Source organism: Pantherophis guttatus, chromosome 5, assembly GCF_059756535.1.
Source record: "Pantherophis guttatus breed Tessera chromosome 5, ASM5975653v1, whole genome shotgun sequence".
NCBI lineage: Eukaryota > Metazoa > Chordata > Lepidosauria > Squamata > Colubridae > Pantherophis > Pantherophis guttatus.
The window spans coordinates 13,010,342-13,029,625 of record NC_142067.1 but is presented as its reverse complement, the minus strand read 5'-3'; the positions used below and the strand labels follow the sequence as shown (position 1 = coordinate 13,029,625).

Below are 19,284 nucleotides of genomic sequence, written 5' to 3'. Positions count from 1 at the left end.
CTTCACTTTTTATCCAATCAATTCATGACTGACTCAGGGGACCTGGAGTGCCTGGCTGAGATATTCAGGCAGGCTGGAAGAGGAGAAGAGAAGGAGAGACACCTTTGGAGTGTGTCTGAGCTATTCTAGTCTTCCCTTTTACTGGTGATATCATTACCGAAGCCCCAAATCATCACTTCAGCTACTGCAATTCTCAGGTCTTCCGGCTTTCTGAGAAGTATATTTGTCATATCAATTGCTCTAGGATCCTCAGTGTCAATAAATTCCAGGAAATGCAGTCTACAGTAGCAATCATCATTGCAAGGACATTTTTATTAGATTCTCTTTGCTACAAAAAGGCCATTTGTTCTATATGGCTGATCTCAGGTGTGCTGTCCAGAATAGCAACGTACAGTAATAGCTGACTGATTTGACATCTACGGCTACAATCTTCCGTTGGACATTTGTTGCCATTAATGTGGCGTGGTCTCATTTTTTTAGCCCTGCAAGCAGTGGTGGGATTCAGCCGGTTCGGTCCAGATCGCGCGAACTGGTAGCGGCAATTGCGGGAGGCTCCGTCCACCTGCCCGGACCTAATGTGCAACTACTGCGCATGCGTAGAGCGTGCACGCTCTCACATTTGTGAACCGGTAGGGAAGGTAAGTGAATCCCACCTCTGCCTGCAAGGTAGCCTAGCCAAGAAGCACAACTAGGTGTACTAGTTCTCTTTTTATTGTAAGGTTATGTTAAGCAGAATCCTGGTTGAGCAGGGGAGAAAACCTCCAAGGTCTGTTCCAGTTCTGTTATTCTGAACCTTACAAGCCTGAAAGTATTTCTCTCCTCCTTTCCTTTTGCTCTCTGGAGAACAAGGGAGGAGCCCCCCTCAGATATTCTCATTCTATCCCTCCTCCTCTGAGCTGAGACATCTTTCAGAAGCCCATTGTCCAATTTGCAGCTCTCCATCCGGTCTCCCAAGGCCATTCCCAAATACTATTATACATGATAAAGGTTCCCCCCCACCAAAGTAGTCAAGTGTATAGATTTCTTGAGCAGTGACTCTTCTTAGATGCTCCTGGAGTAAAGTATCAAACTCAAGAAACTTAAAGAAACCTTCAATCGCTTGTCCTATACATTTAAAATGATTTATAATACCATCTAGGCTAGATTTTGAATAGTAAACGTTGTCACAATAGCCACCAGCCTTTCAGAACGTTTTGCCAGCAAAGAAACTCTTGATGCAACCTTGTCTGGACACCATCTCCTCTCTCTTTGTGTTAAATTTATGTTTTAACATAAATGTGAAAGCGGCTGCCTGTGAAGGCCTCTGGATTGGGGCTGAAAGATGAAAACGGAAGCAGTATGCTCAGTCCCATAATTGGGTAACTAGGTTGCCCTGATAGACCAGTGCCACTGGAGAAAAAACACTCCATCTTTCCTTTCCTTTTTTCCTTTCCTTTCCTTTCCTCTCCTCCCCTCTTTTACTTCCTTTTCTTTCCTCTTTCCCTTTCCTCTCCTCCCTCTTCTTTTACTTCCTTTCCTTTCCTCTCCTCTTTCCCTTTCCTCTCCTCCCTCTCTTTTCCTTCCTTTCCTTTCCTTCCTTTCCTCCCCCCTCTTTTACTTCCTTTCCTTTCCTTTCCTTTCCTTTCTTTTCTTTTCCTTTCCTTTCCTTCCTTTTTCTTTCCTTTTTTCCTCTCCTCCCTTCTCTTTTACTTCCTTCTTTCCTTTCCTTTCCTTTCCTCTTTCCCTTTCCTCTCCTCCCTCTCCTCTGTGATTTGTTGTCTTCTCATGGCATAGAAGATTTGTAGGAAGAATCTCCCCCTTCTTTGTTTCTTGTAGAACCTGACGTGTTCTGGCTGGAACATAAGGTTGGAAAAATATGTAAATAAACCAGCATGCAACGTTCTAGATTTTTGAGTTCATAAGCCATGACCTCTTCAGTTGTTGCCATTTGGAGTAGAAGAACCTTAAGGAGCAGGAGGAATAGCCAAAAACAAGAAACCGGTTAGATAAGGGAAACCTGAGTCCAAAGTAGAAATGTAATTTGAGAAAACTTCTCAGACTTGATGTTCCCCAGGTCTCTTGTAGATAAAAGGCATGGATGGAAGAAGCACTTCCAGTTTTGCAAGCTCCTATTACTCTAACCTTATAGTAAAAGCATTAGTAGTCATAACTTTGGTTTCCTACTCTGGTCTACTTCAAAGGGCTGACACCTTTAGGGATTTCATGCCGTAAAGTATCAGACAGAAACTTCTATTTTTCTTTCTCTTTTGGGAGAAGGATAATTGTCACTTGTTGTGGTCCAGGCAGTGCAAGAAAGTGCTCTGGTGCGTCCACAATCCAGCTAGACTTCAGGTACAACAGGAGCTGCTTGTTCTGCCTTCACCACCACTTTTCTTCATTCTTCGCTTTTCTGCCGGAACGAGCATGGCCACATCCACTTTAGAAGAAGATCTGGATGCTTACGGTAGCCATGAAGTCACCTGGAGGATCAGTCATCTCACCATCACTTACCCGCTTGCAGGGGCTGGGAACCTGGCGGCCAATATTGTTTCTGTGTGTCTGACCGCAGCTTGTTCCTGGTTTGATAGAAAAGCTTCCTTTTTCTGAACGTTGCACTAAGAGAGGTGCTTCCTCCCCCCCCCCCACTTCACTCAAGGCTGCTGTACTGTGCCAGCTGTAGTGGCTCTCAAGGCGTCGCTGAAGAGGATAAATAAACAGGTTGGTAGCAGGGCTTGGCTGAAGGAAGATGGGTTTTAAGAGGCCTAATTGGTCCCCGCTGCTACCTCCTCCCTGTTCTCTTCATGTGAGCCAGATAACTTGTTCCTTGGTCCCTTTCATTGCATGCTTTGCCATGATTTCCTCTTATACACATTATATATACGGTATTTTTTTTCCTTTCATCCTCATTTTGTGCCGCAATCATTCTCTTAGGGGTGTTTTTTTTCTCCCCCTCTCATCTGCATCTTCTTTCACTTCATTGTTCTTCCAAGCATCCTTTTTCATTTTTCCCCATTAGCGTAACTCCACATTCGTCAGCAACGCAATTCTTTTCATTTTGCTACGAGCTGCTTCGGCATTCTCTTTCCTCATGGCCATTGCCATTCGTTCGGTCAGAAGATTAATCTGCCTCCTAATACTTTTTTTTTTTCTTATACAGGCTCGTATTTTCCATCCCAGCTGTCATTTTACTTTCCCTCTCCTTTCTTTCAGTCCCTCCCAGTCAACGCCTCTCACCAGCCTTGTGGGCTCATTAATTCTCTCAATCTTTCACCAGAAACAAACAAATCAATCCTGCTTTTAGATTAATTCCTTTGCCCATGTGTATGTGTGTGGAGAGGCTAATACTTAAGGTGCTTATCTGAAATAAAGAGAACTATTACCGGTAAGCAGATACACACCAAACCAGGGGTGGGCTGCTGAGGGTTCTCAGGGGTTCGGGAGAACCTCTAGCTAAGATTCTGTGCAGTTCGGAGAACCCCCAAATCCCACTCCTGGCTGGCCCCGCCCACCCCACCCCGCCCCTCCCAGGAGTCCCCATGTGGCCCGTTTTGGATCAGGTAAGTGGACGGCATGCAGGGAGGCTTGGGGAGGGCGAAAAATGGGCCTACTGGAAGTTTAGGAAGGGCAGTTCAGAAGTTCCAGAGGGCCTCCGGAGCCTGGTGAAGCCATTTTCATCCTCCCGGAGGCTCGAGAAAAGCCTCTGGAGCCCGGGGAGGGCAAAAGCCCCCCTCCCACCCAGCAACCGGGCAGAGAACCCCTTGCTAAAATTTTTGAAGCCCACCCCTGCACCAAACCATAGTCATGACTATTCATTGCAGGATTCAATCTGGGTCGATTACCGGGACCAGAGATCTAGTCTTCCAAGCTTTCGGACTCGTGCTGCAGCCCATCCTCAGGGAACTTCTCTCTCATCAGAATGTATGGTGAGAGAGAAGTTCCCTGCGGATGGGCTCTAGCATGAGTCCAAAAGCTTGGATGACTATATCTCTGGTCCTGTTGACCGACCGAGATTTGGTCCTGGAACATTATTCTGGGACATGTTTATGTAGCCTTCATTCATGACTATCCATTCTTGGGCTTCCTAATGGCTCAATAACTTTTTCTGTGGTTTCTGTCAACCCAGAACGAACCCTGAGGCATCAGGGCTGCCAATAGTTGGGAGGGGGAGGGAAATAGTTAGCTGGGGTTTTGTAGTCAAAATAAAAAGTTTTCCTGTGGGAACCAAGGTCATTCCAACTGAAGGCTGAGAGAGGAGGAGCAAAGTAACCAAGCAACTGGCCAGCACCTCAATTGGACCATGTGACTGATGACTTGGAGAAAGGAGAAAAACTTTCTCTTTTAACTAGGTGAAAACCACAGGAACTTTCGGAGTTGGTTTTCACCAATTGTGCGAATATAATGTATCCAATAATATTGTTCTTTTGAGGAATCTTCCTGCCTCGGAGTTCTGCTTTCTATGGGTGCATTACTTGGAACGCTGACAGTTTCATTTTATTCCTGCCGGCCCATCTGCAATCATATTCATGTTTCTTATCAGAAACATTTTCCCCCTGGATGGCTTTCATTCAGAACATTGTACAATGTTGCATCAACCTATAAATTTTTATTTTAATAAGCACTAATCTAATTTGTAATTGCTGACACATATTTTAACACTTTCATTTATAGTTAAACCTGTATCTTTATTCACCAACTTCACTCCACAAGACCAGATTACCTTCATTCCAGTGGTGGGTTGCTCCCGGTTCAGTCCGGTTTTTGTGAACTGGTAGTAGTGGCGGCGAGAGGCTCCGCCCACCCGCCCGGACGTCATCATGGACGATTTGCGCATATGCAGAAGCTTCCCGTTGCAAACCGGTAGTAAAGATAAGTGGAACCCACCCCTACTTCATTCTGATCTATTACATTGGTCTGGTTTCTCTGAGTTTTACAAATACACATCTTTTTGCACTACTCTAGGCTTTCACACTTTTAGAAACATAAAGAAAGTATGGTTCAAAATTAACAAAATTTTTATATTCCCTCATTTCCCATGCAAAAAAATTCTGCTAAAGGTACGGACAATGCAGGCAGTGCTCAGGTTACAATGGCAGTTGGGATTGGGATTGCCGTCTCTGAGTGAATTGATCCTAAAGTGTGATGTCATTGCTTAGTGACATCCTGGGGAGTCCCAGTTGCTGTGGAAACCCCAAGATGTGCAGGTTGTGAAGTGGGAAGGAGTGGGAGTCCCAGGTAAGGAGTATGGGGACGGGGTGGGAGAGGGCTAACTGTCCTGGGTGGCAAAAAGCCCAGGACGAACCCTGCTTTGGCAAATGCGCCCTGCCGAAGCGCATGGAATGGAGGGGCCGTGGCCCATCGGCCAGGGCAAATGAATTGGGGGGGGGGGGTGTCAGCTGAGGAGAAAAGCTAGAGGAGAAACCCTGGGGGAGGAGGTGCAGCCAAGGGTAGGAGCCGAAAAGTCCCATTCCGGGCACAGACACGGGTGGGAAGACATATGACTCATAAGGAGCACATGTTCCAGTGTGTTCATCTTACGTTACTTATGGAGTGCGTGTGCACAGATGTGGTGGAACTGCTGTTGAGAGAAAGATTGGGATGTGCAGGTGCCAATGAATGGCGGAAGATGAGTTTTAAGTGAGTGGGGCAGGCTAAAGGGAAACTGCATGGGGTGAATGGGGAGAGGGTCAAAAGGAGAGAAGATGCCTCTGTTGATGCAGGAGAGAATTGGGTGAGGGGTCTGTGGACAGATTTATAATAGTGGCCCCCAAATTTTTGGGCACAGGGACCGGTTCCATGGACAGAGGTTTTTCCTTATATAAAAAAGATGTTGAGACTCTAGAAAAAGTACAGAGGAGAGCAACTAGGATGATTAGGGGACTAGAGACTAAAACATATTAAAAACGGTTACAAGAACTGGGCATGGCTAGTCTAGTGAAGAGAAGAGAAGAACCAGGGGAGACATGATAGCAGTCTTCCAATATTTGAGGGGCTGCCACAGAGAAGAAGGGGTCAAGCTATTTTCCAAAGCACCCGAAGGTCAGAGAAGGAATAATGGATGGAAACTGACCAAGGAGAGATTCAATCTAGAAATAAAGAGAAATTTTCTGACAGTGAGAACAATCAACCAATGGAACAGAAGTTGCCTTTGGAAGTTGTGGGAGCTTCATCACCTGAGACTTTCAAGAAGAGATTGGACTGCCATTTGTCAGAAATGGTGTAGGGTCTCCTGATGACCGGGGGGTTGGACTAGGTGACCTATAAGGTCCCTTCCAACTCTGTTAATCTATCTCCGTGGACCAGAGGGGGTGTGGTTTCACATGCTGCCTGCATCGTTCGGATGGGACTTTGCTTGCTTGTGCAGCCAGGTTTCTGGCATGCCACAGCCCGGTGCCGGTCCATGGACTGGGGGTTGGGGACCTCTGGTTTAGACAACAGAGGACAGTTAATAGTGAATTTGCAAAGATCTGTCAGTTGGACTTGGAGACAGAAACAAAGAAGTATTCCTTTCTATCTAGAATTCAGCACAAGTAGTCCTCAACTTACGACCACAACTGAGCCCCAAATGTTGCTAAATGAGACATCTGTTCAGTGAATTTTGCTCCATTTTACAATCTTTCTTCCCGCAGTTGTTAAATGAATCACTGCAGTTGTTTAGTTAGTAAGACGGTTGTTAAGTGAATCGGGCTTCCCGATTGACTTTGCTCGTCAGACGTTTGCAAAAGGGGATCACGTCACCCCAGAGCCCTGCAACCGTCATAAATAGGAGCCAATTGCCAAGTGTCTGACCATCGGGATGTTTGCAATGGTTGTAAGTCTGAAAAACGGTCATAAGTTACTTTTTTCAGCGCTGTCGTAACTTCGCTCACTCAACGAACTGTTGTAAGTCGAGGGCTTCCTGTAGCAGAAGGTATGATGGTGGTGAGGCATTACAGAAAAGAATAACAGAGTTGGAAGGGACCTTGGAGGTCTTTTAGTCCAACCTCCTGCTCAAACAGGAGACCTGATGCACAGTAGAGAGAGTGAAGGTGATGCAGTGGACAATGGGTAGGACCAAGAGTAGAGAGATCCAATTCAAGCCCAAACTCAGTCATGGATGTCCACCTTGGGCTTGAATAGGATCTCTCTACTGGATGTTCATGGATGTTCACTTTGGTCAAAATCTCTGAGCCCAATTTATACCCAGGTTGACTTATGGGGAAATATAGGTGGAAGGAGCCCTATGCAGATTCCTGAAGAAAAGATGAAATATAAATCTAATAACTAAAAAAGTAGAACTTTGGTGGTTATTACCCTTGGCAATAAAATGTCCTCCAGATGGTTACACAATTAGTAGAAAATACAGTAATTTGCTTTAGCTCATCTCTAAATATCCTTTAGCATGACCATCCCACAATGGTAAGAACAAAAAACTTTTAAGAATTGGTATTGGAGTTTGCTTTTTTTTTGGATTTGATTTATATGCCGCTCTTCTCCGGAGACTCAGGGCAGCTTACAATGCGTTAAGCAATAGCCTTCATACTTTTGTATATTTTATACAAAGTCAGCTTATTGCCCCCACAATCCGGGTCCTCATTTTACCTACCTTAGAAAGGATGGAAGGCTGAGTCAACCTTGAGCCTTTTTCCTGCCCCACCTTTCCATTTCCGGTTGTGTAATCTTTGGCTGAGCGCCAAAGAATTGAGGCTTTTGAACTATGGTCCTGCGAGTCCCTTGGACTGCAAGGCGATCAAACCGGTCAGTCCTAGAGGAGATCAACCCTGACTGCTCTTTAGAAGGCCAGATCCTGAAGATGAAACTCAAATACTTTGGCCACCTAATGAGAAGGAAGGTCTCACTGGAGAAGAGCCTAATGCTGGGAACGATTGAGGGCAAAAGAAGAAGGGGACGCAGAGAACGAGGTGGCTGGATGGAGTCTCTGAAGCAGTCGGCGTGAGCTTAAATGGACTCTGGGGGATGGTAGAGGACAGGAAGGCCTGGAGGAACATTGTCCATGGGGTCGCGATGGGTCAGACACGACTTTGCAACTAACAACAACAACAAAAAAAAATATTTAGAAGGGAAGATAGCACTTTTGTTATTACAGAAACATTTTTCAGCTACTCAAGAATGGATCAGCAAACCTCTCCCAACAGAGCTGCGTTGTAATTTTGATGTAAAAGTAGTGATCTGCAAAAGATGCCTTTGCAAAATCAGAGGCACCTGGTCAGGTATTCCTGGAATCCTGAAAGCTGGATTCTCAAAGGTGATTTTTTTTTTGAAAAGGGAACTGGACTTTTTTGAGGAAGAAGAAAAAGATGTTTCGCTTCCCATTCAGGAAGCTTCATCAGTTGTACTGGTTGATGGGGGAGAAGGAAGGACAGGTACTGACAGTTGAGACTAGCTAATTGGGTGGGACGGAAGGATAGGTTCTGACAGGTTGGTGGAGTGGGGGGAGGGAATGGGAGGGCTGTGTTTCTTTGCAGTCATCTGGTCTTAACACTCCCTGAGGCTATTTGGGGTTTTATTGTTTACAGTGTTTATTGCAAATTGAGCCATGGTGGCGCAGTGGTTAGAGTCAAGTACTGCAGGCTACTTCTGCTGACTGCCGGCTGCCTGCAATTTGGCAGTTCAAATCTCACCAGGCTCAGGGTTGACTCAGCCTCCCATCCTTCCGAGGTGGGTAAAATTGGGATCCAGATCGTTGGGGGCAATAGACTGACTCTGTAAACCACTTACAGAGGGCTGTAAAAGCACTGTAAAGCGGTGCATAAGTCTAAGTGCTATTGCTATCTATGCCCTCAGGATCACCTGTATCAGAGGTATGGAATCTCCTTGGAACAGCCAAAAGGATTTGCATTATATACTGAAGATAGTTGGTGTCAAAAGTTGGACTAAGAATGAAGACAACGCAGTTGTCTTCAACAAGGCAACTGTTGTGACCCCGACTCCTGAGCCTGTCCTAACAGAGGAAGAGGACTCAGAAGGTGATGGGGAGCAACTGACAAGGCCTCCCTCTCCAGGACCTTCCTTTCTGGCAATGCCTCAGGTTCCATCCGAAGGCCAGGAGGAACAGTCTGGGATGTGCCAGAAGGAAGGCATATCGGAGCACCAATTGATAGGGAGCGAGGATGATGGATCCTGGCTTGATCCCAGGCAGCGTCGGAGGGAGAAGCCTGCGCATCAACGGAAGAGGCGTGGGAGGGCCAGAGATTGAGCTGAGTCACGGAGCCACATCCCACCAGGAATAAAAGTGGGTGGGATTGCTCTTTAGGCTTTGTGACGGACAAAGTTAAACCCTGAAAGTCACATCGTGATCTCTGAAATTCGGCTTGGATATATTTTGGACTGAACATTGACTAAACTCTTGTCTCGTGGATAATTTGTTGCTCCTGGAACGGACTGAAGATAAGTCCTCTTCTGCTTTATGGGAGTGAAAATGGTCTTGGCAGGCATTTGGCAGTTTGCTGCCAAAACCTTAGTTGCCAAGAATTCTAATCTGTTTACCTAATAAAATACTGGCAGGCGTGCTTGGTATTACGTTTGCCTGTGTGAGGAAGGGGGACAGAACAGCAACTCTGATGTAACCGCAGCACCCAGTTCTTCCCTTTCTGATGAGGACGAAAGAAAAAATCAAAATGAAGAAGAAAAAAAATGTTAAGAGCTAAAGTAGAATGATTTGTGCACGGTCATGTACCTACTTCTCTTCCTTTGCCAGCATTTTCAGAGAGGCCTGCTTGGCGTGATTTGTTCCAAAGTATGCAAGAGCATTCACCAAGGATGGCATGTCTGGGTCCCTCGGCAATTTAAGGAGTTCTTTGTGTAACCTTCCATTTTTACCCTCCAGCGTATCAGCAGGATCCAAACAGGTTTTGTGCTCTTTCTTCGATAAATCCATTTTCTGTGGGTGGAAGGTAGGGAGAAAAAAAAAACCACCACTTATTTATAACTCTGATATAATTGAATTGATGCAATTCTACAAAAGAACAGGCACAAGGTAACACACACACAGACACACACACACACCATTTGTAATCATACAGCGTTTATTGTAAATAATAATAGCAATAGAATTGCCTCTAGAAGCAGCAAGCAAGACAAATAGGTAGAAAAGATAATAGCCTAGAGAACACAAAAACAACATATTATACGTGCTCAATGAACCCTGCATTCAAGGCTGTATCCCTGGTTTTTTTTTTTAAAAAAAGCACTCCGTGTATTTGAATCGCTCGCCTTCGAGGCCTTAAAGCAGCACCAAAAAAAAGCTCGAAGGCTGCCAGAGCTGTAAATATTTTCATTAAAATGCTACCTCGAATTATGCCTTCACCAGAGGCAAAAGCGGAACCGTGCTTTCAAAATTTTCTATAGAGCTAATGTTACCAAACGATGAAAATATATATATACAAATGCAATACATGAGTGTTAAAGGACAAAAAAAGACCCCTTTTAAAAAAAAAGGCCTGCCATAGTTCTATAGAAAAAAAAATGAAAATAAAATCCTGCCACACTACTGATGAAAATGAATGACAAAGTAGAATATTTTAAGAGGCAAAGCGAGGATTCGAAAAAAACCAACTAAAAAACAGAATTAGATTTTGCCGGTTTCAACAGTAGGGACCAAAGCAACATTTTTTTTCTCGATTGAAAATCGGTGAGATTTGAAAAGGCTTCATTTTGGCTGGATTCTGCATACATAATGCTGTCCCAACATTAAAAAAATGCATACATGTGTGGAGAATGTGGTGGAACATCTGGGCCAGCTGGTCCCACCTCTAGACTAAGCTCTCTACGTCTTTTTATGCTCACCCTATTTTTTATACATAAATTACTGTTCAGATCCTCCCCTTATTCTCCACTATTGGAAATAAACCCAGGAAAAACTTGACGTTCAAAGCTATTCCTCCCTTGCAGAAACGGAGCAAGTATAACGTTTGCTGCCTTGAATTATTGACCAAAACAATAAAGGCAGGGTATAAAACAAACAAACAAATCATGCAGCTGAATGTTTGGAAGACGATGGAAAAAGTGAGAAAGCAGCAAAGGCAAACAGCGGAAAAGCTATTATTATGGTGGGTTGCACAGTCAGCAAGATGTTTAAGCAGTTGTTTTTATTATTATAAAGAATAAATAATATATAACGTATATTATATATTAATATTATATATTAAGAAGTTGTGGCTGCTTCATCATTGGAGGTTTTTATGAAGAGACTGGACAGCCACTTGTCTGAAATGGTATAGGGCAGGGGTGGGCAAATGTGGCCCTTTTACAACCTGTGGACTTCAACTCCCAGAATTCCTGAGACAGCTTGACTGTCTCAGGAATTCTGGGAGTTGAAGTCCACAGGTTGTAAAGGGGCCACAATTGCCCACCTGGTATAGGGCCGTGATGGCGAACCTATGGCATGTGTGGCACATGTAGCCATTTCAGTGGGCACGCGAGCTCAGTGGAAGTTGTCAAACAGGCCATTTTCAGCCTCCAGAGGACCTCTGGGGATGGGGGTGGGGAAGGCTGTTTTCGCCCTCCCCAGACTCCTAGAGAGGCCCTGGAGCCAGGTGAGAAAGAAAATGGCCTACTGGGCCATTGTGTGCCTGGAGCAGGGGGAGCGGGGGTGGGGTCGTGCATGCATGTATGAGGGTGGGGCGCATAGAATTATGGGTGTGGGCGCGACCCCACCCCTTTCCTGGCACGTGATGGTAAAAAGGTTAGCCATCACTGGTATAGGGTTTCTTGCTTGAGCAGGGGGGCTGGACTAGAAGACCTCCAAGATCCCTTCCAACTCTGTTATTCTGTTACGTACAGAGGAAGATCTCATGTTGGCAGGACAAAATGCTGTTGACATGGCTAGATACTAAGCAAATGTCATTTAGTTTTAATCATTTATTCTACATACTTTTACACATGCTGATGTTCTGTCCCCGTCTCACACACGCACACCAGCAGTCGACCAAGAGTTAAAATAAACCAGCAGACAAGAATTTCCTTTGATAACAGAATTGGCAGCAACCCAGTGGCTGCTTGCCAAAAGTTTTTACTTACAAAGGGAGGTTTATCTCCTCCCACCGAAACATCAAAGTAAGTCCACAAAAGCCAAAGAATAGTCAAGTCCAGTCCAAAAATCAATCCAAGCAGAGCATATAACAAAGTTCCAGAAATGCAGAATGACTTGCTAGCTTTCAGTTTTGTCCGTCACAAAGCCTGAATGGCCACCACCCCCTTTTATCCCCTGTGGGGTGTGGTCCAGTGACTCAGCTTAATCTCTGGCATGCTTCCTTCTCTGCTGCGTGCGCTTGTCTTTCTGACGCTGTCGGGAATCCAGCCAAGACTTATCTCCGTCGCTGTCTAACTGCGGCTGCTCGGAAGTGCAAGGCTCCTGGCCTATCTCTTGGCCTTCGGAAGACACCTGAGGCATTGCCAGAGAGGAGGGTCCTGGAGAGGGAGGCCTTGCCAACTCCTCTCCTTCACTTTCGGAGTCTTCTCCCTCCGATAAGACGGGCTCGAGGGTCGGAGTCACAACAGCTATATTTCTATGACCTATTTTATACCTAGGTTTTTAAGAAGAGACTGGCAGTCACTTGTCTGAAATGGTCTAGGGCAGTGATGGCTAACCTTTTTGCTGTCGCATGCCAAAAGTGGGGGGAGCACAGAGGGGTCGTGCGCATGCATGCCCACACCCATAATTCAATGCCTCCCCCATGCCCCTCCCCTCGCGCATGCACGTTTAACCCCCCGCGCTCCCCCTCTTTTGGCACACGATGGCAAAAAGATTACCGGTGGGCCTGGTAGGCCCTTTTTTTTGCCCTCCCCAGGCTCCAGAGGCTTTCTAGGAGCCTGGGGAGGGCGAAAACAGCCTCCCTCACCCTCCGGACGCCTTCCGGAGGCTGGAAACGGCTCATTTCCCGACTTCCAATGGGCCCGGAAGGCCCGAAATTCAACTGGTCGGCACATGTATATGTGCTGGAGCTGAGCTAGGGCAACACTTGGGTGCCCACCGATATGGCTCCATGTGCCACCTTTGGCACGCATGCCATAGGTTCGCTCTCACGGGTCTAGGGTTTCCTGCTTGAGTAGGGGGGCTGGACTAGAAGACCACCAAGGTCCCTTCCAGCTCGATTCTCTGATATTAATCCACCTATTAAGTCCTTCCCAAGGAACTGGGAGAGGCAGATGTTTGGTGGCGTTAAAAGCTATTGTTGCAGGATGTAGGCTCTTCTAAATAAAACTACTTTTTCAATTGACTGTTGGAGATTTTGTCAATGGTGACAGTGTTCCAATGGTGCCCCAGATGTTTTGCAATTTGCAATCAAATTACTTATCACTATAGGACACGGTGGCTCAGTGGCTAAGACGCTGAGCTTGTTGATCAAAACGTCGGCAGTTCAGTGGTTCGAATCCCTATGCCGCGTAATGGGGTGAGCTCCCGTTACTTGTCCCAGCTTCTGCCAACCTAGCAGTTTGAAAGCACGTAAAAAATGCAAGTAGAAAAATAGGGACCACCTTTGATGGGAAGGTAACAGCGTTCCGTGCCCCTTTGGCGTTTAGTCACGCCGGCCATATGACCATGGAGACGTCTTCGGACAGCGCTGGCTCTTCGGCTTTGAAACGGAGATGAGCATCGCCCCCTAGAGTCGGGAACGACTAGCAAATGTGTGCAAGGGGAACCTTTACCTTTTTTACCTACTTATCACTATTGGTAGTACTATCTTTGTTTTATTTTTCCACAGTTGTTCTACTTCTATTTGCAGGAATTTGTACTTTGTGATTTTTCTCCAGGTCCTTCCCTTCTTGTCTGCTGTCTCCAGGTACTGCCACATCCAGACTTTTTTTGTCATTCTTATCAACAATTTTTAACTCTGAGGTATTATGTGGCAGGTTTCTGTCGGTTTAAATTCCAAAGCCCCAGATCACTTTAACGTTTTCATTTTCTATCACATTCTCCATTTTATGGCCCCCCAATGCTTGCTGGTAGGTAAAGGGTATTTCTTGCAGATCTTCCAATGAACCATTGTTGATACTTTATCATGCTATTGTTTGTAGTGATTATTAGTGTTGATCAGGATAATTATTATTAGTTCTTCCGCTTGATTTTTTAATTAAATTCATCTTCAAATTCTTTTATCTAGCCAGCATTTTTATTATCGTCCTTTTGAGCTTTCCCATAGATCAGGGATGGCTAACCTTTTCCGGACCGAGTGCCCAAAACACGCGCAATGCCCCCAAATGCAATGCGTGTGTGCCCCCTGCATGCGCCCTGCCCCCACACATGCACGCCCACATGCGCCCTGCCTCCTACACATGTGTGCCCCCGCATACATGTGCAGCCCCCTGCATGCACACATGGCCCGCCCTGTGCCCCACTCCCACGCATGTGTGCCCCCATGAATGCATGTGTGCACCCCGCATGTGCCCCATCCCCCCCACATGCGCGGCAGAGACCCGAAGATCAGCTGGCCGGCGGGAGGAGTGAGCGCATTTGTGCCGGAGCTGAGCTGGGGCGATGTGCCCACAGAAAGGGCACTGCGTGCCACCTCTGGCACGCCTGCCATAGGTTTGCCATCACTGTCATAGATCTTCCAAAACTGAACGGTTTCCTTTTTGTTTGGCTTTCCATTTTCTGAATCTCTATTGCCATTTACACTTTGGGTAGAATCGCCTCTGGCCTGATTGAAATAGCTGATTTTGCTTCAATTGGATGATTTGTGCCTTACAGTGTTCAATTTTCCCAGACACTGCTGTGATTTTCTGCTTTATGATTTCCAAAGCTTTTTTTTTAATTATTTTTCTGGTGCTAAGCCAATGTGGGGGTTTTATTCCCCCCCCCCTTAGGCTTATCTTGATCCTAACAGTTATTTAATTTTTGCTTTTTTTGTGTTCTTTAAATTATTTGCATTTGATCTTAATTTTTTTTTTTTTATCTTGGTCTCTAGTCTGATCTTTTACTTTGGGATTAAATATGATTTTGCTTTTGCTTTTTTAATTTCGATACCCAGGCCTTCTGTAATCACCACTGCTCTGCTGTAGGCAAGCCGATTGGTCTGTTCAACGGATGTTATTTTAATACTCGCACATGCCTTATTCACATTGTTCACTGTAAGTGCCAGGTCTCTGGAGGCAATCTTTGCTTTTGTACCGCTGGTTCTGCATAAGCCATAATTAATAGCTTAAATAGTGCCTATTGCTATCAATCAATTGGAATAGAGCTTGAAGGGACCTTGGAGGTCTTCTAGTCCAGCGGTCACCAACTGGTGGTCCGTGGATCACTGATGCTCCACGAGAAAATTTTGGTGGTCCGCAGAAAAATTATTTGCATTTTTTATATTGCACTAAATCAGGGGTCCTCAAACTATGGCCCCTGGGTTAAATACATGCAATGAACGTTTGTGTTGCTGCAGAGAGTCTCCCCCTTTGGGGTCTTCTTGTGGGGGTCGGAGGGGGGAAGAAATTCTGACTTCGTCTGCTTCAGCCTCCTGGTGAGGGGCTTTGGGCGAAGGCTGGAGGGAAGTACCACTGGTGGTAAGGAGCCGGAGGGCCTTGTTCCAGTGGGACTGCATCGTGGCCTGGAACTGGCTGACCATCTCAGCCCACTGAGTCTCCAGGCGCCGGTACCTGGCCTTGCACTCCCGCAGGTCTTCCCTCTGCTTGGAAAGCCTATGCTCGTAGTCCTCAGTGAGGTGCTTCTGCTGAGCCTCCTTCTCGGTCAGATCCCATTTGAACTGAGCTGTTTTGCCAACTCTTTCTCATGGTGGCTGCTTAGCTCCAACAACGGCTTCCTGTTGGGGCCCTAAGGAGCCCGAGCGGACAGGCGAGGAGTGGCTGGAAGGGTGAGTAGAAGCCGGCGAGGCACCCCTCGACGTGAGTGACATCAAAATTGGCCACACCCACCCAGTCACATGACCACCTAGCCATGCCCATCCAGCCGTTCATTAGGCAGATCATATTAGTGGTCCCTGGGATTTAAAATTATGAATTTAGTGGTCCCTGAGGTCCAAAAGGTTGGGGACCCCTGTTCTAGTCCAACCTGCTGCTCAACTAGGAGACCTTATACCATTTCAGACAAGTGACTGTCCAGTCTCTTCTCAAAAGCCTCCAGTGATGGAGCACCCACAACATCTGAAAGACAAGCTGTTCCACTGTTTAATTTTCCTCACTGTTAGGAAGTTACTCCTTAATTCCAGGTTGCTTCTCTCCTTGATTAGTTTCAATCCATTGTTTCTTGTCCTGCCTTCTCTGGTGCTTTGGTAAATAAGTTGAGGCAACCTCTCATTTACTGGAACACTGCTATCATGTCCCCTCCTAGTTTTACTTTTCTCGAGACTAGGCAACCGTTCTTCATATGTTTTTGTGTCCAGGCCTTTAATCATCTTAGTTGCCCTTCTCTGCACTTTTTTCCAAAGTTATTATTATTATTATTACTTAAATCTGCCAGCTGCCCAACTCCAATGGACTGTGGGGTGGCATACAAAACTAAAAAAAAAACTCCCATAAAAACGGCTAAAAACATCAAATCAGACAAACCACTTGGACTAAAACAATATAATAAACAGCAAAATCAACAAAACAAAACAAGGACTCTAGACCAGGGGTGGATCCGGCCAGCGGGGTGCTTCAATCTGGCCCACAGGGCCGACATGGAAATAGCAAAAGGACCGACCTGGGGTCCGCGGTGCCTCTGGCAGCCAAAACGGAGCGTGTGTGTGTGTGTGTGTGTGTGTCTGTGTCTATGTCTATGTCTGTGTCTGTGTCTGTGTGCGTTAGGGTTTATTATTTATTTATTTATTTATTGGTTCGATTTATATGCCGCCCTTCTCTGGAGACTCAGGGAGGCTTACAATGCGTTAAGCAATAGTCTTCATACTTTTGTATATACCTGCTTAGTAGGGCTTTCACACCCCCCCCAAGCGGTGTTCTTTGTTTATACAAAGTCAGTTTATTGCCCCCACAATCCGGGTCCTCATTTTACCTACCTCGGAAGGATGGAAGGCTGAGTCGAGCTTGAGCCTGGTGAGATTTGAACTTGCAGTAATTGCAGGCAGATGGCAGCTAAGTGCTAATTAACAGCACTTAGTCCACTGTGCCACCAAGGCTCACAGGGTTAGGGTTTTGACTGGTAAAGTGCTGCAGGAGACTGTCCAGGCTGAAAATGGGCCATGTGGAGACCACGCGGGGACCACGTGTGGCCTCCCCCACACCCTGTTTTGGCCAGCAAAGTGCTGCAGGAGTCTGTCCAGGCTGAAAACCAGCCATGAAAATGCCCCCCCCCCACCCTCCAGCCAGCCTGCGGAGAACTACAATGCTGATCCTTGAAGAAATCCAGTTTGTCACCACTGCTCTAGACAAATAATAAACATTTAAAGCAGTGGCCCCCAACCTTTTCTGTAGTAGGGACCGGTTCTGTGGAGATTTTTCCACGGACCAGAGGGGGCGTGGTTTCATGTGCTGCCTGCATCCCGTGGATGGGGCTTTGCTTGTTTGCACGGCCCAGTTTCTAGCATGCCGTGGCCTGTTGCTGGTCCACAGACCAGGGGTTGGGGACCCCTGCATTAAAGCTTTTATTCTGGAATAATATAAAGTCCATATTTTTATCATTCTCTACGTTTTTGCTCTTGATACTGGCAGATCACATATTTGGGTTTCAAGGGTGCCAAGCAGCAGCTTTTCAGATGTCCATAGGTGTTAATCTCTGCAATCGCCAAATGACCTCGACCATGTTTTATTCCCGCCGCATACCTGTTGTTTTGCTAACATTTTCTCTTTTATCTCTAACTCTGTTTGTACCTGCTTTTCCAGCACAGCGGCGTTTTCCACGATAGTTGCTATAGTAATTTCCTTCTGATGAAGCTCCTCTGTCAAGCTCGAGTTTTCCATCCTCAGTCTCTCCACCTCGGAGTGATGGGTTTGCGCTTCCCGAAAAAGTCGGCCACTTATCTGCACCCAACGTGGGCCAAAAAAGAACAATGAGAGTTGGCTTTTCATAAGGTATCATTTTTCATCTGCGAGTGACTTTTGGAGCGGTCTATTCTTAAATATCAACCATACAGTGGAAGCACACAGGAATTAAAATGGGTTGATTCAGAATGGCCAAGCTTTGCTACTGCTTTGAGCATGTTTATGGGTTCTTCTATGTCACTCCCAATGTCTACCCCACAGGTAAAGAGATATTGAGCATAAAACACAATCTGGAAGGAATTATCCCTTGCCCCCAATAGGAAAAATGCTTTTTTAGGAGGCAACTGGACTTTGTTTTTTCTTGTGAAGATGTTTCGCTTCTCATCCAAGAAGCTTCTTCAGCTCTGATTAAATACTGGAGAATGGGAAGGATTGATATTCCTTGCAGACAGCTGGATATTTGCATCCTTTTAGAGGGTCGTTGAAGCACTTGGAGGGTTATCTGTGTCCTCAAGGTCACCTGTGCTTGTCACCTTTGTCTCCTGAAAAAGCACCTTCGGGACAACCATGACCTGGATGACGGAGAGTAGGTAGTCTTCAACATACGGCCATAATTGAACCCAACATTTCCATTGCTAAGCGAGAAGGTTGTTATGTGAGTTTTGCCCCGTTTTGCAACCTTTCTTGCCGCAGTTCTTCAGTGAATCACTGCAGTTGTTAAGTTAGTAACACGGTTGTCCCAAAGGTGCTTTTTCAAGAGGCAAGCAGTCCATTTTATAGCTCTTCCCTTCTGTATCTACTTTCTCGGCCTTCCTCTGTATCTACTTCCCTCCACCCCAACGCCCGACTTATCCTTCTGCTCTTACATTCTGCTCCCCCTCTCTTCTTGCTCCATCAACCCTATGTCAGCGTTCCAGAAAAGATCCCCCAACTCCAAGTAAAAACTCTGAAGCAAGCATTTTTTCAAAGTTCTATTTACTAGGATAGGTAAACTGGCACATCTGGGAAAACCCGAATCTGAGAGGTCCAGGTTTTCCCTCAGTAAATCAAAACCTCCCAAACCATCCCCTCACTCCTCAGTCAATCACATGCTCCAATTACCATCCGTCCCATCTTGAGACAGCACTACGACTACTCCTTCTCTGGATGCAGGATCGCCCTGACCTTGACCGACAGGAAGAATGCTATAATGTCTAGAGACAACCCCTCTACTAAATCCCCCCCTCCTACTTTCCCACACATGAGAAGGTGGCAGCATGGAAGTTTCTGGCCTAATATGGCTTCCAAAGCTGACACCTTAGCATTTAAAGCTTCCCTGTTCCCTCTCTTTTGGTTCCTTCAATCCCCACCTCAGAAGTCACTTCTGCGGGAAACTCTTGGTTGATCTTCCTTGATAGTGACTTTTATCAAGGAAATATCAAGGAGACCACCAGATGTGGCTAC

At 46.0% G+C, this 19,284-nt stretch overlaps 1 protein-coding gene across 1 annotated transcript in view; it reads right to left on the bottom strand.

The window, feature by feature from the left end:
- Positions 1-19,284, bottom strand: part of DEUP1 (deuterosome assembly protein 1) — a 75,832-nt gene that overhangs the window by 19,188 nt on the left and 37,360 nt on the right. The window contains exons 10-11 of the mRNA XM_034408566.2: positions 17,731-17,880; positions 9,657-9,856 (exon numbers count right to left, since the gene is read on the bottom strand). Of these exons, the coding sequence (XP_034264457.2) occupies positions 9,657-9,856; positions 17,731-17,880 (350 nt within the window). The remainder of the gene's footprint in view (positions 1-9,656; positions 9,857-17,730; positions 17,881-19,284) is intronic.